General features: G+C 40.9%; 1 protein-coding gene across 2 annotated transcripts in view; it reads right to left on the reverse strand.

Moving 5' to 3' along the window:
• Window positions 1-3,025: 3,025 nt before the first annotated feature.
• Window positions 3,026-23,662, reverse strand: part of dusp19a (dual specificity phosphatase 19a) — a 36,074-nt gene continuing 15,437 nt past the window's right edge. Inside the window, exons 4-5 of one of the 2 annotated variants that reach the window (XR_007935542.1) lie at window positions 3,641-3,910; window positions 3,026-3,590 (exon numbers count right to left, since the gene is read on the reverse strand). Coding sequence is in view for 1 of the 2 variants with exons in the window: in XM_028806220.2 (XP_028662053.1) it covers window positions 3,698-3,910 (213 nt within the window). In the remaining variant the exon portion in view is untranslated. Of the gene's footprint in view, window positions 3,911-23,662 lie in introns of both variants that reach the window. The other variant, XM_028806220.2, reaches the window with a different exon arrangement.

A 23,662-nucleotide genomic window follows, 5' to 3' on the forward strand; every position in this document is an offset into this window, starting at 1 on the left:
TATACAAAATATTTATCAAGTTATATGCAAAATCTTACATCACAACAGCATGCTAAGGAGATGCCATCGGATCATCTGCTGTCTTTCTGCTGCTGTCGCGCTGCCCGTCGATCATTTTAAAGCCTGTACAGCAGTTGTCCTTTTGAAACTTCGCGTCTCTGCCACTCGCGGGACTTCGGTCGGGGGGCGGTGTTTGGTGGGGTGGATTGGTTAGGGTGGCTGAACACACGCAAGGAGAAGCAGTCGGATCATCTGCTGGCGAGCTGCGTGTTTTGCTTGTCGCTTGTAGTCGTTTTAAGAGCTGGGAGCAAGTTAAAGTGTCTCTCGCGGGACTTCAAATGGTCTTCCGAGAAGATCACGTCTTGTCTCCCTAGTCTCCCTCCCAAAGATTTTTTTTTTTATAATAGAGAGATAGGAGTTTCACTCTTTGAATTGAATTACTGATATTCTCATTTATTGAGATGCACCTGTAAATGTACCTACCTATCTTTCAGGTTTTAGAGGAGAACACAAAGTAAACTCTTTGGTAAGTTCCAAATAAATGAAATAGGTATTAATACAGGGTGAGCCAAAATGAAGTACCCCATTTCGCAAGGTCACTGTGCAAGGCAGAGGCAGCCGAGTGGGATTGGCGTAGGTTTGGGGGGGGTCCTTGGATAGGCGATCCCTTGTAGCGTTCTTCAAAAACAATGAATCCATCATCACTACACAACGTGCCATCCGAACGCACTTCAGCATTCCTCCTAATTACTGAACGCATCAATGTTTTTCTCAGTAAATATATTTCTAATGGGGCTATTGACATGAAATTTACACCAGATGTCAGTAACAACCCAAGTAATCCACACATACAAAGAAATCAAAACAAATACGTCCATAAATTATGTGTAATAGAGTGGAATGACACAGGGAATAAGTATTGAACACCTGAAGAAAAGGAGGTACAAAAAAGGCCTGGAAAGCCAAGAAACCAACTGACCTCTATCAATCCTGATAGCCTCCTGTCAGTGCACAGGAGTATCAGCTGGTTTAGTCCTAAGTGGTGGCCTATCATTACGAAGGTGTCACACACAAGAAGCATCTCATGATGGGTAAAAGCAAAGAGTTCTCTCAAGACCTTCACAACCTTATCATTGATGGCGTTGGCGACAGACATATTTCTGAATGTTCCAGTGAACACTGTTGGGGGCCATAATCCAGAAGTGGAAAGACCATCATTTCACCAAACACTGGCCTCGACCAGGTGCTCCTCACAAGATTTCTGACAGAGGAGTCCAAAGAAGAATCAGAAGAGTTGTTCAAGAACCAAGGACCAATGACAGAGAGCTTCAGAAAGACCTGGAATTAGCAGGTCCAGTTGTTTCAAAGAAAACAAGAAGTAATGAACTCCACCGCCATGGCCTCTATGCACGCTCACTGCTGAAGAAAAAGCACATTGAAGCTCGTTGAAAGTTTGCTGCACAACATTTGGACAAGCCAATGAAATAACTGGGAGAATAGAGTCTGGTCAGAGGAGACCAACATTGAACTCTTTGGATGTCATTGCACACACCATGTTTGGAGGAGAAATGGCACTGTACATCACCCCATAAACACCACAGCAACAGTGAAGTTTGGAAGTGGGAACATCATGGTGGTTTACTGTTTACACATGAGGGCGTATGCAGAAGCCCTGAAGGTTGCACGGTCCAAGTTTTATTCCACTATCATCAGAAATGGCTCCAGGAACCCTAAAAAACTTTTTTCTACTATAAATCATCTTCTCAAACCTCCTTTACCAGTCCATTCTGAGACCACCGATGAGAGGTGCAACATGTATATCAACTTTTTTAAACAAAAAGTTGATAATATCCGTTTACACCTCTCTACCAAGGGTATCTTGCCCTTCTCAACTGTTGACTCATTGTCTGAGACTGTCCAGCCTCTTTGCTCTTTCTCTGTTGCCACACGGGAAGAGGTGGAGGATGTCATCAGGAAAATGAAACTGTCTACTAGTTCCCTGGACCCTTTCCCCTCACCCTTGTTGAGGGCCAACATTTCTGCCGTCTCTCCACTTATCACCAGGATCATAAATCAGTCCCTCCTGGCTGGCCATATTCCTTCTGCACTAAAAAGTGCTGTCATCAGACCTCTACTGAAAAAATCCAACTTGGATCCTGAATTTCTCTCTAACTACAGTATTCTATAGATTCTTCTGTTTTTTATTTTTCTATTTTTACTCTGTAGCACTTTGGGATTGCTAAAATATAAAGTGCAATATAAATAAAATTTATTATTATTATTATTATTATTATTACTGTTTTTCAGCATATGGTACTGACAGACTTCACATAATGCTGAAGTTGAAATGAAATGAGGGGGGACATTTCAGAAAGACAAGGATCTCAAACACACAGCCAAGGAAACTTTAAAATGGTTTCACAGAATAAAGAAAATAAAGAAGCTTCTAGAATGGCCCAGTCAGTCAATCACCCGACTTGAATCCAAATGAAAATCTATGGAAAGAACTGAAGATCAGAGTTCATAGAAGAGGCCCCCAAAACCTTCAAAATTTGAAGACAGTTTATGTGGAAGAACAGGCCAAAATCTCACCTGAGCAATGCAAGCGACTCGCTTCTCCATACAGGAGGCGCCTTGAAGCTGTCATTACCAACAAAGGCTTTTCTACTAAGTTTTAAATAAATTTCAGTAAGTGTGTTCAATACTTATTTACTGTGTCATTCACTTTATTACACATAGCTTAATTTATGGACTTATTTGTTTTGATGTCTTTGTATGTGTGGATTACTTGGGTTGTTACTGACATCTGGTGAAAATTTCATGTCAATAGCCCCATTAGAAATATATTTACTGAGTTCAATACTTATTTTCCTCACTGTATATAGTGCCTTTCACTATCTATCTATCTATCTATCTATCTATCTATCTATCTATCTATCTATCTATCTATCTATCTATCTATCTATCTATACTAAAATCAAAATCTATCTATCAATCATGAAATTAAGTCAGAAGATTCCAAAGACAGAGGATATTACGATTTTATTTTATACAGATGGTACAAGAAGTCTGCTTAAAGAGGAGCCAACAGGCCATTTCAAAAGCACTGACCTTGGTAATCGATAAGAGTCTCTGAGTACAGCTGCTGCTTCTCATGATCAAGGGGAGCCAGTTTGAGCTGAACGTTTTTCCAAAAACAGGCCACTGCAAGTAGATTCAGGACACACTTGATATATTACATCTTTTGCTTGGCCTGACATCACCAGGAGATCCTCACCAGGGGAAGCTGAGGAAATGGAAGTCCGCTCTGCCCTGCTCAGCCTGTTACCACTTCAAATTTCATCAGAACAAAACAATATAGACAAGGAAATGATTTTGTAACATTTTTTTGTATATAAAATGCAAACTGTATAAATTCTGTATAAATACAAATGATGCCCAGGTTTCATTTTCTCATTTTAAAATTAAACAAAAAAGCTGCTGCTACTACTCCTGTAAAGAAAATTGCACTTCTCTTTGTCCTGTTTAGTATGAATGGAGTGTACTTTATAAATAAAGCATTCATCTTTAGTTATGTACATTGACAGCACCTTCAGATTTTCCTTAATAATAATCTAAGCACCGATTTACTTGTAAGTACCTTCAGACTTTTCTTAACAATAATCTAAGCACCGATTTACTTGTAAGCCCTTGCTCTCTAGGATGACACATGATCTTCCCTCTTCAAAGTAGGCTTGTACTGCTTCAGCTGCTCCAAGAAACCAGGATTCGGACAAATTGCAGGTCTTGCCATCTTAACTCGTGAAAAGGCATCTTCAAAAGTTAGGCCGTCCACAGACATTAGGTATCCGATGACGATAGAAGGTGCGCGGGACACCCCAGCATTGCAGTGCACCAATACCACACCATTCTGTGGGAGGAAAAAAAAGAAAACAAAAATAGATGAGGAAAGAAAAAGAACAACCCTCATGACCAAAGATAAATTCACACCTATGGCTGTGGGAGCTCACAAGGAGGCTGGGGTTCACATCCCTGGTCCTTCCTAACATGGAGTTTCTATGTTCTCCAAGTGTCTGCCTGGGTTTCCTCTGGGTGCTCCAGTAACACATAGAGGTTAAGTGAATTTGGGATGTTAAATTGATCCATGTGTGGGTGTGTTTTCACCCTGTGATGGACTGGCACCCTGTCCTGGGCATATTTCTGCCTTGCACCCTACATGTGTTCGGATGGACTCCAGCTTATTCACAACCCTGATATGGATGGATGGATGGATGTCTGGCTGTGGATGCTCTAAATTAGACAATTACAATAATTGTGATGACAACATTCACACCAATAAGCTCATCTATCCTGTTGTGAAAGAAAAACAAGCCACATTAATCTTATATATAAGGTAGGCTGTAACAGTCCTGCGGCCTTGTATGTATGTTATCATCCAGTTGACGCTCGGAACGTTTCTGGTGTGCTCCGTAAAGGTTTATCATGAAAAATCCGTAGTATTATTTGTTTGTCGTTTAATGTTTTTGTTAACTATATTTTCAACTTGCATTATTCTTATTGTAACAATGTTGTAGTGGCAATAGAATTAAATCAACCTAATAATAGTATTAATTTATTTGACATTTTTTTGTTCGTCGTCAAAAATTCTGCATGTAAAAACTTATTACTGCACCTCAAAACAAAAATGAATCTGTCAAAAAACCTTAAAAAAGGCTTCGCTTTTTCCATCGTTTTTACACTACCTTGAACGTATTCCGTGATTATATTTTGATGAATATAGGCGAAGATAAGTAAGCAAGTTTATTATTTATCTACCATAAACACCCTATATTTATTTCGTGGATTTGGTGGCTCTCTTTGCGATTTTTGTTTATTCATTAATGAACGAAATGTCATTTGTTTCAAAGCATCGTAGCAAACGTGTTGGTGTTACAATTTTTTCATTAAAAAGTAATAGGAAGTATTTTTTAATACATTCATAATCAAAAAACTAATTTAATTAAGTTATCAAAATCGAAGGTAAAGTAAAGTATAGACCAAATATTTCCGGTTCATTTGGCTTTTGCCATATCGATAAATAAATCTCAAGGACAATCATTGAAATTTGCTGGAATCAATTTGGACACTGCCTGCTTCTCACATGGACAAGTTTATGTGGCTTGTTCAAGTGTACAAAGTCCTAAGAACCTTTATATATTAGCTAAAGATGGAAAAACTAAAAACACTGTATATAACAAGGCACTTCAGTAAACAATACAAGCACATTAGTGAGTCTTCACTGTTTATTAATTTATTTTTATTTTTAAAGTTGTGTTTTTTTAATTATATTTTTTTCAAACAATTTAAAAATCTCTGTTTGCTTCATCTGAAAAGATTTCAACTCCTGCAATCCCTAACCCTAACCCTAACCCTAATCTTAGACCTCTAAATCCCAAAACTAACCGATGTAGTTGCTCTTCTCTGGACTTTTTCTAGCACTACTTTGTCTTTTTTGTAACACGGAGACCAAAACTGAGCACAGTACTCCAGGTAAGACCTTACCAGTGTGTTACAAAGCTTAAGAATAACCTCCCTTGACTTACACTCCACACATCAGGGCACAATATAACCCAACATTAGTTTCTTCATCATTTCTGTCCATTGTCTGGATGTAAATACAGGTCAAATTACGTTACAACGAAATTTTCATTACAACAAAGTATTTTTATGGTCCCGCTAGTTTCCCCATATGACACGAGTCTACAGAAATCTCGTTACTACGAAATACATTCAGCAGATTCTTTCATTACAACAAAGTGCCCAAAAGACCTTGAAATGCCTGAATGAATCGTCCACAGAGAAGTTAGTTCTGTGGTCGCAGCTCAGTTGTGCACAACGATCCCCAAATCCATATTACTAACCGAGAATGGTAAACCGGATATGGACGCAGGGACATGCCCGTGGACGCAGGAGACATAGTGCGCAGGCGCCACACAAAGCCCCCCTCCCCAGAGTGAAACGGGAGAGACTACGAACGTGTGCAGGCACCACACAAAGCCCCCCCGCCCCAGAGCGAAACGGGAGAGACTACGAACCGTCTGACATGTCGCAAATTACTAACCGAGAATGGTAAACCGGATATGGACGCAGGGACATGCCCGTGGACGCAGGAGACATAGTACACAGGCGCCACACAAAGCCCCCCTCCCCAGAGTGAAATGGGAGAGATTACGAACGTGCGCAGGCGCCACACAAAGCCCCCCCGCCTCAGAGCGAAACGGGAGAGACTACGAACCGTCTGACATGCCGCAAACCAGGCAGGCACAGCTCCAAAAAGAAACAGCTCGACTGACCGAGCCACAAAGTAAAACGGGAAACACCACGGAGTCCGCAGTGGTCCACAATGCACCGCATAATAGTACGGAAGGAGCTCCATATTAACAGTGGGGGGCCCCAGAGTGACACGGGCAGACACTCCGTATTAAACGTACGTCATCCTCACACGTCCAAACTATACAGCATAGGTGGATCACATTACAGTGATGCATTATTGACAGTACAGTAAAGATCACAGTATCGCAAACAAATGGAAATTAGTACTCGAAAAAGGGAGAATATAATCATCACGGACCAGGTGTCATTGAAACAAAAGCAGGATAAAGCGAGGTCAGAAATAAAAGACAGAGTAGAAAACAAAGTAAAACGTCATAAAGAGGTTAAAGAACGGGGCCAAACACATGGAGAGCAGGTTAGAGATAATGAAAACTGCAATTCAACAGCTTCAAAAAAACCTAGGCACGAAACACATGCACAGCGAGATACAGAATATGAAAGCAGAAAAAAACAACAGTTACACGTCCACACCACACAGCGGAGGCAGACCTGGAAGGTGCATGCACCTACATCGCGCGTTGGAAGGCGCGGGAAAGTACGAAAGGCAAAGGCGCCTACACAGCATGGTGAAACCCGACATAATACGGAAGGCACAGGCATCACCGCCATATTGTGAGTGGCACTACTGCGTAGTGAAGGCGCAGGCGTCACCGCCATATTGTGCGTGGCACTACTGCGGAGTGAAGTTAGGAATAATGTGCTGCTTGGGATCGTACAAAACGCTGAACACGACCCACCTGGATACGATCAATGAACGCAGGCGCCTACAACGCGCGTCTGAAACTGCGGAGGCAAAGCAGGCACGGTTTCAAAACGAACGAGCTCGACTGACGGATATACAAACACGAGGCCGCCTGGATAAACTCAATGAACGGAGGCGCCTACAACGCGCGTCTGAAATGCCATTGGCAATGCGGGCACAGCTCCAAAACGAACGAGCTTGAGTAATGTATTTCAGGATACCCAACGCCAGGGGTAGGCGAGCGAAACGAGCAGGGGGCGGAGCCCCCTTGTAGAAACATAATTTAATTTCTTTCTTCAAACTTTCCTCGTACTCTTTTTTTGCTGTTTTTGTTTTCGGTGGTTTTCAGTGATACCTTTTGCTTATCGCTCGTCAACATTTGAAAAACATCCATTGGAATTTAACTCATTGTCACCCCCCTATAGAAATGGCACACACGAAAAACGGTAACAGTTCATATTAGAAAGAAAAAAAAAACTTACATTTTTGCGGCTCTCGATCCTGGCAAAAAGAAAAAAGACGTTGCCAGTGAATTCGGAATTTCACCATCGACACTGTCAACTTTCTTGACAGACCAAGCAAAAAAAATCTTGGGTTGCAAATGTATGCGAACTGCTGCATTTGAAGACGTCAAAAAAGCCGTTTTTATGTGGTTCAGTGATGCTCGTTCATGAAACATTCCTATTAATGTGGCACTCATTCAAGAAAATGTGAGGTTTCTAAACTCTCTTGGGACCTCCCCCAACTGAACACCACGCCAAACAGCGTCCCGAACTGCGATCACCGTGTCTATGGAACACTCTTTATCCATTGCCGGGGCAACAGCAGGCTCACAGCTGTGCAGCGGCTCGCCACCAAAGCAAAAAGAAAAAATCTCGATGGGTGATGCACGGTACATTGTAAATGCAGGGAACAGGATTACTTGGCCACTAACCTGGCCACGACCCTGTCTGACTGCTGTGTCTGTTTATAGGAGAGTGGCAGATCACACTACAGTAAATAACCATGCTGTTCCTGTTTCAAGCTGAATAAAGCTGGTTTTGCTAAAGTACTGAGACTCAGCCTTGTCTTTGGGGTGCAAGACAGGGACGTATAGCGAGACCCCGATCTTTAAGGATTTGCTTCTGGGGCACTTCACTGCAGCGCTGTGAGCCTGCAGTTGCCATACCCTGGCAATGGACAAACAATCTTTCACAGATGCGGCAATCGCGCTTCGGGACGCATTCAGCGTGTCGTTCCCATTGGGTGGGGGAACCCAAAAGAGTTCAGAAACCTCACAATATGAAGAAGAAAAGGATGATTTGACTTCTGATTGATAACTGTACTGCCCACAGCATGCTTCCACATTTAGATAATGTTCACGTTGAATTCCTCCCACCCAATTGCACAGCAGTGCTTAAGCCATTGGATTTGGGCGTCATTCGCACCCTGAATGTATTATCGCAAGGAAATGCTGAGAAAAATTCTCATCAGCATAACTTGTAGACAGGAGCAGATTAAAATTAACGTGAAAGAAACTGTTGAAATGATTGCAAATGCCTGGACGCAAGTTAAAGAAAGCACTATAGTGACAAATACAGAATCTCATTACTATGAAATTTTCATTACTACAAAATATTTTTTAGGTCCCTGGTAGTTCGTTGTAACGGAATTTTACCTGTAGTCAGGAGTCCACTAGGACTCCCAGAGCCTCGTCAAATGGTGTACTTTTGAATTTCAACCACCCTACTGTCTATTCAAATCCAACATTTTTACATTGTTCATGTGATACTTTACATATACTCAAAACAAATTTCATCTGCCACAAAAACAAAGAAATATATAAATTGTGACAAATATATTCTGAAATTTTTCATGTAAGGAAGACAGAAGTGTTGGGGGGAGGTTGTTATACATGCTAATCATGGCGCCAGAGAGTGTCACCGTGATGCTTATTGGTCAGACATGTAAGGAAAAACTTCACTGAATTCTGTACACCTGACAACACAACTACTGTTAGGTTACTTCTTACAATTTGCTTTAAGCTGAAAAAAATGTTGTTCATTCTGATTGTCACAAACTTGACCACAAGTCATAGCAAGGGGGCAGGCACCCGTATAATTGGTATCCTGGCTGCAAAATCGTAAAAATGTTACACAGCACTGATGTGCAGAAAACCGAGTCCAAAACAGAATTGAGGGAATAAGGAAAAGGTGGAGGCTTTTAAAGGGGAAGACAGGAAGTGAGGTCAAAGAGGTCGGGCTCATAGGCTCGGACCCGGAAATGGCGTCGAGAGGGCCAGGTGGAATCTCCCTTGAATGGTCTGCAGGAAAGGAAGAAAAAGAGTCCGTGCACTCTGCCACATCCTGGTCTGATTCGGAATTGCCCTTACTCAAGCCCTTTAGCTGCCTCCCATGCGCACGTGTGTGACATGAAATATTTTTTTATATTGGTTTTGAAATATGCAGAATAGAAAGGTGCCTGATATTTGTTTATCGCAGAGCCAGACATCTGAAGAGAACCACGAGTGAATTTAACTTAAAAGATGGTGGGAACGATTGGATGGGTGACACAGTTTGAAATTTCTAAACCAATCCTTCGCCTCATGAAGGTAGTACTCACAGTGGGAGTGGTGGTTTAAACAGCAAAGAGTCACAGTGTACTCATTAACCTGGGAGCAAGCCCGAGGTCACGATGGATAAACCTGAAAAATGTCCTAAAAAGACCTGTGTTAAACATACAAATGTATATCGTGTGTACTGATAACACTTTACATGTGCTAAAAATAAACAGAACCTGTTGCAGGAGAAAAACATTCCATAAAACCAGACTATACTTTGGTATTTAAAGACATCACTAGGCTTCTGGTAAAAGTGAATGATGCCCCGTCTCTAGCTATATGTGGTGTCTGTCACTCTCAGTTACGACGATACTCCCATAGTCAATATGTGGTTAAAATAAAATGTCAGCTACGTCTGTGAAGAAATGAACAGTAAAACATACATTTCGTCTAAAGGGTGTGACTGGCGCTCAGGGTGTTGTTCCTGTCTTGGGCCCAAAGTTTAACTTAATGGATGGAGTAACCAGTTAAAAGGAGGTGAAAAGAATTCCTTTTAAGCATACCCAAAGCTGTAAATTCACCTAATAACAATGACACAACTCAGCAGGACCACGAACGAGGCTGCACAGCACACAATGTCACACTACACATCCAAATGAATAACTAAAGAAAGTTAAATGTGCCATACCTGAAATACCTGAATATGGCCACAGCATGTTAACAGAAATTGTGTGTGTGTGTATTATTGTGTCTGCAGCATGTCTCTTCGGGAGTTCTGCTCAGACGATTGTGCTAGGGTTCTCATCCCTTCCTCCAACTCAAAATTACTGGCCCATTGGCAAGGCCCTTATGAAGTTAAGGAGAGGAAAGGGCTTGTCGATTATTTGGTGAAACAAACCAATCGTCAACAGAGTGGATGGGTATATCATGTAAACCTGATGAAACTCTGGAAGGATATGGATCCCGATCTCTCCTCCAGACATCCCCGTTCACTCTCTGCTCACAAAACAACCCTTAACTTCGGTCCCAATTTGACCGCCAAACAACAGTGGGAATTGGAAGCAGTTATCCTGTCTGTTGCGGAGGTGGTGAGCAAAAAACCCAGACAGACCTCTCTGATTGCACATGATATTGTGACAGAGCCCAGGTGACCATTAGAGAATTCCCATACTGACTTACTGAGGCAAAATCAGCTGAGGTGAAACTAGAAATTAATTGCATGCTGGAACTAGGTGTTGTAGAAGAAAGTCATAGTCCCTGGTCCAGTCCTATTGTGTTGGTTCCTACGCCTGATGGGAGTTGGAGGTTTTGCAGTGACTTCTGTCAGCTTAATCATGTTTCACAGTTTGATGCCTATCCGATGCCAACTCGAGCGGCTAGGACAGGCAGAATTCTTGACCACACTCGACATGACGAAAGGGTACTGGTAGGTTCCTTTAACACTAGAATCCCTGAAACCAATAAAATAAGTCAAATTTCAAGCCAACTTAAATTCCTTCGCACCTCTCCATCAGCATCTTTTGTTTTGCAAATGTGTCGATCAGCACAAGCTGCAAGTAGCCTGCTATTCCATCCCCCACCAACAGAGCTAAAGTCAGTTGCAAAATTCTCAGAGCTCAAGTCTCTTTATCTGGGTGTGAGGTGCCTTGAGTTGTATAGGGTAAATATATCATTATTTGTATCGTTATTTGGAATACATACATTTAATAACCTTTTGGTTAGAAGGCAGCCTGTTCTTACCTCTGCACCATCCAAGAATATGTATCAACTTTCTGTCGATTGACATTTGAGCTTGGGTTTTTAACTCATTGACAGCAACATGTAAATTGAATGATTTTTTTTCTTTGGTTACATTCCTGAATACAAGCGCACACATTTATTTGATATTTGGACTAAAGTCTTCACACATTATACACTTCACGTCATTATTAGTATAACATGGAAAACGTTTGTTTTAGGTATGTGTTTAGCATTTCTTTCCTCACACTTCCTGTCATCCTACATTTACACAGATCGTTGTATACACGGAACACACATGAAATGTATGTACAGTAATCCCTCCTCCATCGCGGGGGTTGCGTTCCAGAGCCACCCGCGAAATAGGAAAATCCGCGAAGTAGAAACCATATGTTTATATGGTTATTTTTAGAATGTCATGCTTGGGTCACAGATTTGCGCAGAAACACAGGAGGTTGTAGAGAGACAGGAACGTTATTCAAACACTGCAAACAAACATTTGTCTCTTTTTCAAAAGTTTAAACTGTGCTCCATGACAAGACAGAGATGACAGTTCAGTCTCACAATTAAAAGAATGCAAACATATCTTCCTTTTCAAAGGAGTGCAAAGCAAGCAGTCAAAAAAAAAATCAATAGGGCTTTTTGGCTTTTAAGTATGCGAAGCACCACCGGTACAAAGCTGTTGAAGGCGGCAGCTCACACCCCCTCTGTCAGGAGCAGGAAGAGAGAGAGAGAGAGATAGAGAGAGATAGAGACAGACAGATAAAAAAAAATCAATACGTGCCCTTTGAGCTTTTAAGTATGCGAAGCTCCGTGCAGCATGTCCTTCAGGAAGCAGCTGCACACAGCCCCCCTGCTCACACCCCCCTACGTCAGCGCAAGAGAGAGAGAGAGAGAGAGAGAAAGTAAGCTGGATAGCTTCTCAGCCATCTGCCAATAGCGTCCCTTGTATGAAATCAACTGGGCAAACCAACTGAGGAAGCATGTACCAGAAATTAAAAGACCTATTGTCCGCAGAAACCCGCGAAGCAGCGAAAAATCCGCGATATATATTTAAATATGCTTACATATAAAATCCGCGATGGAGTGAAGCCGCGAAAGGCGAAGCGCGATATAGCGAGGGATCACTGTATTCCAAATAACGATATATTATTTATGCTATACAACTCAAGGCACCTCATACCCAGATATGATGAGCTGAGAATTCTGCGACTGACTTCAGCTCTGTCAGTGGGGAGATGGGATAGCAGGCTGCTTGCTGCTTGTGCTGATCAAAACATTTGCAAAACAAAAGACGCTGATGAGGAGAGGTGTGAATGAATTTAAGGTGGCCTGGGATTACGACTTTTTTCATCAGCTTCAAGGATTCTAGTGTTAACGGACTCCGCGAAGGCTAAGAGTGTGTTTCGCTCCCCCAGAGGTCACTGGCAGTGTCCTGTCCTTCCATTTCGGTTAAATGGGGCACCAGCAACCTTCCAGCACCTGATGAATAAAGTTCTACGTCCACATAACTCCTATAGCAATGGCTACCTGGATGATGTTGTCATCCCAGCATATGAAAGGAACACCTACAGCAGGTCCAAGCTTTGCTATAGACACTAGGTAAAGTCGGTCTTCAAATTAATCCCAAGAAGTGCGTTTTTGGATTAACTGAAGCCAAATATTTGAACTACCTGGAGGGCTAGGGTACTGTGAAGCCACAGTGTTCTAAGTTAGATGGCATTCAGAAATGGCTCCATCTGATAACCAAGAGGCAATTCCAAGTCTTTCTCAGTTTAGCGGGTTACTAATACCGGTTTGTGTCCCATTTTTCTGAGAGAGTGATGCCCTTGATAGATCTGACAAAGATGAGGGCCTCTAATACAGTGATTTGGGATGATAAAGCAGGCCCTGATGTCAACACCAGTGTCGAAAACTCCTAACTTCTCTTTGCCTTTCATTCTCCACACATACACTTCAGACACAGGTCTAGGAGCAGTGTTAAGCTAGAGCATCAATGGTGTTGAACATCCCGTCATGTTCCTGAGCCGGAAACTGCTGGACCAGGAAACCATGTATGTGGTGGTGGAGTAGGAAGCCTTGGCATCAAATGGGTGATTACACAGCTGAGGTATTACCTCCTGGGCAATGCGTTCACCTTGGTTATGGACCATGCACCCTTACAGTCGATGGTCTTACACAAGGAGTCGAACCCATGTGTCACAAAGAGGTCTATGCACCTCCAGACTTACAAGTTCTCACTTGTTCATTGTGAAGGCTCTCTCCAAGCCAACGTCAATGCTCTTTCTTGGGTTCATGACCTCTTGATTCGGACCGTCCAACCCGATGGGTCTAGGCTGAGGTGGGGGCAACCCGCACACACACGTCACACACATGCGCATGGTAGGCAGTCAAAGTGCTTGACCGAGCGTAATTCCACGCCGGACCGGGGGTGGCAATGTGCATTAACCCTTTCTCTCTTTCTCCTGTGGACCACCTGAGGGAAATCAGGTCTGGGCCCGTCAACATCACTTCCTCCAACAGACTATAAAAACGCCATCTTTCTGAACTTTAGATGGTTCTGTTTTGGACTCTCGTCTGTAAAGACATATTGTTGGTTTTTTTTATTTCTTTTCGGCAGAATCTTCAAGTATACAGGGTGGATACACCAAACCTTTTATCTGTGTGTGTGTGTGTGTGTGTGTGTGTATTTGAATACTTTCTGAAGACTTGTCTGAAGTCTGAATACTTTCTGAATCCGCAGTATATAAGTCTGTTGTTTGTGTTAACAGTCTACCTAATGATCATGACAAAATTCTGGACAATTTTAGGGATCCTATAAATACTAGCCAGACCACTATTTTAGGTCTCACTATAAGGACATTGTCTCAAGTGCCTTTTAGAGAGAAAATGTGAATGTGGTCTGTAGTGGAATGGAAACTTTTGTTATAGCAGGAGAATGCAGGTGACAGCGGGTGGAAATTGGATGGAATTTTGTCAGGAGTGGCCAGGAGCAGGGTGAAATTTATGGTGGGAACAGTCAAGAGCGGGACTGAAAAAACAATACTATGCAGACCTCTACTTCATGGGATATTCTTTTCTTGACAGGCAGTCCTGTTCGATTCCTTTGGAGCCATAGGGAGGAGGCTCCCAACTGACCCAGAAGTACTTCTGAGCTAAAACTCCAATATCCCAAAAGTAGTCCCGGGTCTGGCTTTAAAAGGAGCCTTTCGTCCTCAGGCAGGCGAGTTGAAGCTGGCTACGAAATACAGCAACACTTGCCTAGAGTGAAGCAGAAGAGGAAACACACAGTTATTGAAAACAAGTCTGTGACAAGGTGTTTGGAAAGCAAATAGTCTATTGTGAACCAGTGACTTGTGTTTGGTGGTTGTGGTCTTGGATTTGGGTGCGGATTGCCTCCTATTGCCCACAACTTTTTTTTTTGGTAAAGTTGCCTACAGAGGAACAGTGCCCAATTTACATATCTGTCAATTTCCAAAGCACTTCGTCTGGGGGCAGAAGTGGAGACTAGGATACCTTCTAGTTTTGAAAAAGAGAAAGGCACTATATAAATAAAATATACTATTATTATTATAAAATCCTATTGTTTGAAATGACAAAAGTGCAAATATAAGCATGCAATCCAATCAATACTTTTAGTCAAATTTTACATGATCCATTTCTCCAAGACCATAATCCAAAAGAGCACATTAATTAATTAGGTTAAATGAGCTGTTGAGTCCTGAACCATGAAAAGCAAAGGAACAACTTGAAATCTCATTTGCAAATGGAATGGAAATTTATTTCTAAGTAATGTGGTAATTATAAACCTGCATGAGCTCACTTAATGCAACAGAGTCGGGTTTCTGCTAATGATACTTGTAGGTTGATAAAGGACTTGTATACAGAAAACAATGACCAACAGAAACAGATATGATCTTTTTACAAACTACTGAATAATACATTACGAAAACTTTAGCACTCTCGGGCTACGCCGAGATGTAGGCTCATTTGAATTGGAAGTATTGAAGACACAAGATCTGTTCATTTATTTAACTGAGCGTGTTAATGCACATTAAAATGTATTTTACTTGAAACAAATTAAACAAACTTAACTTTCACTACATACGCCATAGGTGTTTATAGAAAATTACTGTGATGGGACCAAAATTTTGAATTTCAACATAGTTACACTGTGAGATATACAAAACAAAACATGGATCAGTTTCAGAGTGGAGACCACATGTATTTCTGTGTTTTTGGGTCACAAACTGCCATTCTTAGGACATGACAGTTCAAAAATGAATCACTCAGCCCAAGCAAAATCAGGTACAATTAATAACATTGAAAAAATCTATTGATTCTGGGTGATTTTTTTTTGCCATTTATTCATTACTAGCAAAATACCCGCGCTTCGCAGCGGAGAAATAGTGTGTTAAAGAGGTTATGAAAAAGTAAAGGAAACATTTTAAAAATAACGTAACATGATTGTCAATGTAATTGTGTTGTCATTGTTATGAGTGTTGCTATCATATATATATACATATACACACACATATACACACATATACAGATATATTATATATACATATACACATATATTTTTTATATATATATATATATATATATATATATATATATATACACATACATACATACATATACACACATAGATGCACTTACAATAACATAGAAATCAATATAAACAACATTAACATCATTATCATATGAGAATATGAAGTAATATATAAGAAGCACATTTCATATAAATATAAATTATTAAACAGTAAAATCTTCTTGTATAATTTGCTACCGTGGCTTTTCGTTGGTCTGTCCAGGATTTTAAATCACATGTAGCTTGCAAACCGTTTCACGTATTGACTTGAAATGTGGTACACATATAATACGTCACGTCTGCTATCCGCTTTATGGGTGATGAATGTATTACTCTTTTTATGTTTATTTTATTTTAGAATCAACTCCTATCTGCGCACACCAGGGCGGCCGTGGGCAGATGCGTATGGTGTATTCACTCCATGTTATCGTGCATTGCGCTGTCACTGGTATTTTGATAAAAGAATTTGAACAATATATAAGAAGCGTATAAATTATTAAACAGTAAAACATTAACATTTAAGAAGTAAAGTTACATTGACTACTACTGCAGTGCCTTCGGGTATACCTCATTTTTTCTTTGCCCATTACATGCTTAAATGTATAAATTTTTTGGTGTACCTACCCGAGAACACGCGACATATAACCGACCGTGGGAGAAGCATGGATTTTAAACACGCGTTGAGTTCATCTGCTGGTCTCCCTCGTGGAATAACTGGTAATGTTTGACTAAAATCTACAGCGAGTAAAACGACATTACCTCCTTTTTTTTTTTACGATCTCTGAGATCTTGCTTTTTTCGGTTCAAGGCTTCATAAGCTCTTTTATGTTCAATGTTGTACTTAATAAGTACTAATTATCCCAAAGCATCATCTTTGAATGTTGCAAGACTTTCGCCTTGTATGTAGATCGGGGTAATTACATTCATTACATTCCTAGTCTGAATCACAATCTGATTGTATGGGTGGTTACCTGGCACTGTAGGGTTGCCACCCGTCCTTTAAAATACGGAATCGTGCCGCGTTTGAGAATGAAATTGCGCGTCCCGTTTTGAATCAATACTGGACGGGATTTATCCCGTATTTTTTTTATCATTTTTTGTTTAAAGCAGCGTCTCATGCAAATCATCCCACACGCATTTTATGAAGATGCCTCCTTTCCTACTTTTGATTGGGTAATACTTGATGTCATCGTTAGTTTGATTGGTGTTTTTAACTGTCCAGTGAGGAGGGCGTGTCTTTTAAGTACAGTCTGCAAAGTGTTGGCACTGAGATGTTGCGTCAGCGCCATAGTTGAAGCCCCTAACGTTGCGGTCAGCAAGTCGGCTAACATCCGCCATGTGCCGTCTTTCAGTTGCGAGAAGCAGATCATAGAATGGTTGAAACTGTTGCCCCTAACGTTGCGCCACGGCGTGTGCTTCGTTTATACCTCGTGTCTTCTCATTAAACTTTTATCTCGCGAATATGTTATTGCAATCCGCAGCGGGAGCGTTTCTATAAACTTAATTTAAACTTACGTTTTACACCGTGCTTTGTTTCCCTTATGAACATGCTTGTATGCTTAACTCGCTCCGTTCTCAATTGTTTAATTAATTTTTTGCTCTTCGCTGTTTGCGGCTGTTCCTCCATTTCCCCCTACTTCGTTTTTTTATCTCGCGAATATGTTATTGCAATCCTTAACGGGAGCGTTTCAATAAACTGATTGAAAATAGTTTTGCATTTACCTTTTTAGTAAAAGGCGAGCTTTTAAGCCTCAGAAATCACCCCGTAAATGCACACGTTTAATTGCACATGTGTTAATATGTATGCTCACACAGTATTAAAAGACAGTCAAAAATTAATGTCATTTACCTTCGTTCCCGCGTGTGACTCGTGCTGTAAATGTCTTCCTTGTTTTTAGTTCATGTGATTACGTAGGAGGCGTGATGACGCGATACGTGACTCCGCCTCCTCCATTACAGTGTATGGACAAAAAATATGTTCCAGTTATGACCATTACGCTTTGAATTTCGAAATGAAACCTGCCTAACTTTTGTAAGTAAGCTGTAAGGAATGAGCCTGCCAAATTTCAGCCTTCCACCTACACGGGAAGTTGGAGAATTAGTGATGAGTGAGTCAGTCAGTCAGTGAGTCAGTCAGTCAGTCAGTGAGGGCTTTGCCTTTTATTATTATAGATTATTCTTACCTAATCTAGTTTGTTTTTTCTTTTCTTGTACTGTAATTTTCTCTTTTGACATGTTTTTAAGCAGCTGGAGCTACACTCTTTGTATGAAAATTTGCTATACAATGGACCCTTGACTTACAAACTCAATTCGTTCACGAGGGCTGGTTGTAACTCAAGTTGGTTGTAAGTCATGACTATTTTTCCCATAAGAAATAATGGAAATACCCATAATGCGTTCCGAACCTCCCACAGCAACACTTACTTAACCTTTTCATAATAAAAAAGGGTTGTATAATGTGCATAATTTACCAAAACACCAATAATTTTTCTAATGTACTAACCAAAAAGTTATAAAAAGTGCCTAGCCTACCAGAAACAACAATTTCATACTGTACTCACCATTTAATTTGACATCTTTGGGCTGCAGGAAGGGAGGAGGAGGAGAATGAAATGGAAGGTGGTTATTGTTTGGAAGGAGCCTCCTTATACAAATCTTTTCTTTGTAAAATTGTCGAGATGGTGGATTTCGACATGCTGTACATATTAGTGAGATCGGTCACACGAACGCCACTCTCATATTTCCGCACAATTTCCTTTTTCGTTTCGATTGTGATCGCTTTCTTTACCTTCGTTACTTTCTCTTCCTTCCTTCCTTAGCAATTATCGAAATAAATTATATAAATCACTGCACTGACTGAAATTACGTCCACAAACACATGTATCTTGGCTCTGACTGACACTTACGAACACTTTCGGCTGTTTGTTTACAATCGCGCAAGCGGATACACGTGACCGCATTCCGGTCATAACGCAAGATGTTGGTCGTAAATCAAAACAAAAATTTTGGTCGTAAATCAAGTTGTTCGCATGTCAGGCCGGTCATATATCAAGGGTCGACTGTACTTCCTTAAAAACTATTGTGCCATGTTAGCCATTATGGATGTGGTGAGAAGTTAAGCAAAATGACACCTTTTATTGGCTAACTAGAAAGATTACAATATGCAAGTTTTTGAGGTTACATTACATGTTGCCTGAAGAGGGGGCCTGAGTTGCCTCGAAAGCTTGCATATTGTAATCTTTCTAGTTAGCCAATAAAAGGTGTCATTTTGCTTAACTTCTCACCACATGCATATTTTCATCAAATGTATTCTTTCCAATTAGTTCTTTGCTTTGAGTGTCAACAGGATCAAAGCATGTGAGCGGTAGGGCCATCCAATTGTATGAAGAGAAGTGCAGAGACAGTGCTTGTGAGTAAAGAGGCTCTCATTGGAGTAACACTTACATTCATTTGCAAAAATCCACATTCACACTCACTTGATGAAACTGAAATACAACTAAGACTCAGCACACAATTGATTGTTGAATAGTATGTTGTCAATGCCACAACCAGCTGTGATGGCTGAAGTGCCTGTACCATGCACCAACACATACCATCACAAAATAAAATTAAAAAAAAAAAATCACTTTATCATAGACTACTACCACCACTTCTACACACACAACAACACGATGCATTGTGGGTTGCATGTTGTATGTTGCATGTTGTATTTATGTAAGAATTTCTGAAGGCTTGTGAAATGTGTTTATTTCTCTGCCTTTCTGCCAAAACCACGGGCTGGGCCACTCAGAGGTTTCTTCTGGGCCGCCATTTGAATAGGCCGGATCTAGGAGAAGTTAGGGTTGCTGCTGGAAGAGGCGCTAGTAAGCCCAGCAGGGGCCACTTACCCTAAAGTCTGTGCGTGGATCCCAATGCCCCACTGTAGTGGCGCTGTCCCTCTAACCCCTTCATCACCTAATAGCTAAGGTGTGGTGAGTGTACTGGTGCAATAATGGCTGCCATCGCATCATCCAGGTGGTGCTACACATTGGTGGTGATTGAAGTGGTTCCCCATCGGTCTATGTAAAGCATTTTTGAGTAGCGAGAAAAGCACTATAGAAATGCAATTATTATATTATCATCATTATTATTATGTTGCTCCTGGAATAGGCTAACTATAACAAAACAGCAATAGGCAGGGTCAGTGCAGTTTTTTTCCACTTTGCAAGAACGTTTCTCAGCTACAAGTTGTTTTGTCAGAGGAATACGGAAAATAATGCATGGAGTATGACATCACGCCAGATGTAATGTTTTTTGTCACATTGTACATGTTTTGAATGTATTTATCAAGGAAAGTGTTGCAATTGATTGTTTTATTATTTCTGTATTTCCATTTTATTTTGGAGTGCTGCAGTTTACGTGAACTGAATTGTATTATTTGAGAGGTGGCAGTGTTTTCCCATGATCTATTCTTGTTTGTTTCTGCCTGTAGATCGCCTGTGGTATTTATTTACTCACGCAGTTTACTGCTATTTATAATAGAGAGTTTTAATTTAAGGCCTCATTGTATCAGTTTATACCATAAGCTAGATTTTAAGTTAAACTGTAGTGTTGGCCATACCCCTCTTCTTCTAGTCTTGAGAGGGTCCCATTGAAGGTACAAGAATGCAGTTTCCACTAAGAGTGGTAGTTTGATAAGGGGGCATAATAATGTTAATGATCTGCCTTTTTGTGACTGTGCTACTCATAAGGTGTCTTGTGTTCTACTTAACGCCTTTCAACAGTGCATGTGAACATCTTCCTGACATGCTGACTCTTAATTGCTTGTCAATATTAACAATCTGCCATGCAAAGCAAAGCACTGGTGAGGCACAATGAGGTCCCAACAGCAAAGTGTGGCCCTCTTACAATGGTCTGTACAGCCATCACAAGGATAGCATTTTATTTTGTCTGTAGCTCCAAATGTACAAAAACGCACCAAGATGACTGGATATCTACAGTACATCAATCTGACAGCCAAAAGCTACGTGAGACACTCCATGTCACGCATTTTCTTACTACCCTTCTGTAAAGTGCTTTGCTGAGAAAAATGCATCCTGCCCTTCTAAATGGGACACACTGTGGGTCTACCTGGACATGGCAAAGATTATTAAGGATAACCAGATGAGAGGAAATTAAACCAGGGTTATGGAAACCAAAGGCTCTTCACAAATGTACAAAAGCCAAAGACTCTATGGAACCTATGAGAACCAGCCAGGGGAAGAACATGAATTCTGGGAGACTAAGTAACAGACACAAGGACTTGGCATGTGCAGCCACTGGGTGGGGCAACTTGCCACTTAAGCATTCGGATCTCAGTACCAGTAACAAAATGGTTCTGATGTAAATAACAGATAACTCCTAAACGACCCCCCTCACCACCAGTCTTACTCCAGCCTCTATGATGAACCACACAATTGCTTGCTTCCCTGGTGTGCACTATGCACCACGGGGGAGGGGGGTTGGGTTGTCCCATGAAGATCCAACCACATCGTTTAGTTTCGAGAAGTCAACTGCACAAGCGATTGCTGAGTGAAGGATAGGGGAGAATGAACTTCGGCAGGAGTTTCCACAACTGAAATTCCAAGTGTGTTAGGGGCAATAGGTGGATGGTTGGGAATGATGATTAAGAGCAAAGTTAACATTTACTTCCAGTACTGAAAATCCCAAAAGGCAGGTACGGTACCATTTTAAAATTTGGGTTTTTTGGTACTTTTCTAGTACTGGTATTCCGCACAACCCTAATGTCTGTGTATTAGTGTCTTAAAGGTTTTATGTATGGACCAGTATGTAATATGTGAGCCTACACCTTTAAAAGAATTATCCAAAATGCTGGACAGTCCAACCTGATTCATGAGTCAATGCAAATAGGAAAGGTGGATGGGAAGAAGCCATGTTTTGTGTTGTATTTACTTGGCGCCAGTGTGAAAGTGAGAGAGAGAGAGACTTGCTTATTGCAATGCCATTTCTTCCTCGTTATGCTACTAGAGATCTTCATCTTGTTCAGAATGTTGTAGCTGCAATCTTGACAAAAACAAAAAAATTTGAGCACATAACGCCCATTCAAGCTTCTCTTCACTGGTTACCAGTACAAGCAAGAGCTCATTTTAAAGTTCTTCTTTTAACGTTGTGATAGACGGTTGGGGACCGTGCCCTACCAGGAGGCCTGGAGAAGTAGGGGACTGGAAGTGGGGCAATTCCTACCCCGGGACATGAGAGTGCAGTCCCCCTGGGTGGGGACTGACAGGGGGTGACCTGGACAGCTCCAGAGCCTTAGCATGCAGCACTTCTGCCACACCCAGGTGCAGTATAAAAGAGGCCGCCTCACTCCATTCAGGGAGGTGGAGGAAGAAGCTTGCGAGGAGAGGAGTAGAGGCGGCAGAAGAAGAGAAAGTAAAGAAAGGGACTGAGTTATTGTGGCTGTTTTGGTGCACTGTGTTGTGAATAGAAGATTAGAAATAAACGTGTGTGCTTTTGGACAGTGTGTGTCCTGGTGTTTGTCTGTAGCCAGGCTGGTCTTTCATAACGTATAAGGTGCTGAATGGACTTGTACCACTTTACTTAGCTGCACTAATTACACTATACACTCCAGGAGTCTTCTTCACTCTCTTAATGCTTGTCTTTTGGTAATTCGTTCAGTTTAAAAAAATCAGTTTGTCACACAGCATTTGCCTAGCATGCACCTTATCTTCGGATTGGCCCTCCATTATGTACTAGAGAAGCACAATCAATTGATATTTTTAAATCAAGACCAAAAACCTACCTTTACTCCCTTCATTACAATGTGCCTCACAATTCAGTCAGGTCTATCATCTTTGAAAAATTCCTTAAATGCTTAAATTATTATTATTATTTTTGGTAACACTTTACATGAAGTGTCCATAATTACACTGTAACTACTATGTAATTACCTGTATAAGTACAGTGTAACTATGAGTTATTACTCCATATTTACTGTGTAATACAAAGTAACGCTATAGTTAATTACTCAGTTGTTATTGTTATTCCACAGTTTATATAATTAAAATGTAACAATTTATCACTGATCCAAAAACAAGTGTACTTACATAGTTATGATGTATCTGTATTTTCAAAATGTAATAAAAACATCAGGGTATGTAACTACATCTATGTAACAGATGTTCCATGGTCTGGGCAATTTTAATGGAGAATTGCAGTGATAACTGCATAGGTTTTCGATGATATTTCAAGATCTGTTTTAAATGGTGAAAACTTCTTTGCAAAATGATTAACGCTTTTGCTTCACAGATCCATTATCCTGAGATGGAATTCTGTCTGGAGATATGTTGTGTAAAATTTGTACGTTCTACCCATGTCTCCCAATGTCTTCTTCATGGGTTTTACTGCCACATCCCAGTGACATGTAGGTTGGGTTACGTGGCCATATGTGTGAGAGCGTGACTGCTGGTGTGTTTGTCAGTGGCCCTTGCAATGGGATGGCTCCCCATCCTGGGCAGTTTCCTGCTTTGTGCCCAGTGATGCTTGGAATGGCTAAAATTCCTTAAATGCTTAAATTATTATTATTTTTTTTTTGTTACTTTAATGTTTAATATTTTAATGTCATTTTTCTTTTTCCTTAAACTCTGGTATTGTTTTATTTTAATTAAAATTTTTATTTTGCTTGCTTTATATCTTCTCC

The sequence above is a fragment of the Erpetoichthys calabaricus genome, chromosome 8, assembly GCF_900747795.2.
Source record: "Erpetoichthys calabaricus chromosome 8, fErpCal1.3, whole genome shotgun sequence".
Lineage (NCBI taxonomy): Eukaryota > Metazoa > Chordata > Cladistia > Polypteriformes > Polypteridae > Erpetoichthys > Erpetoichthys calabaricus.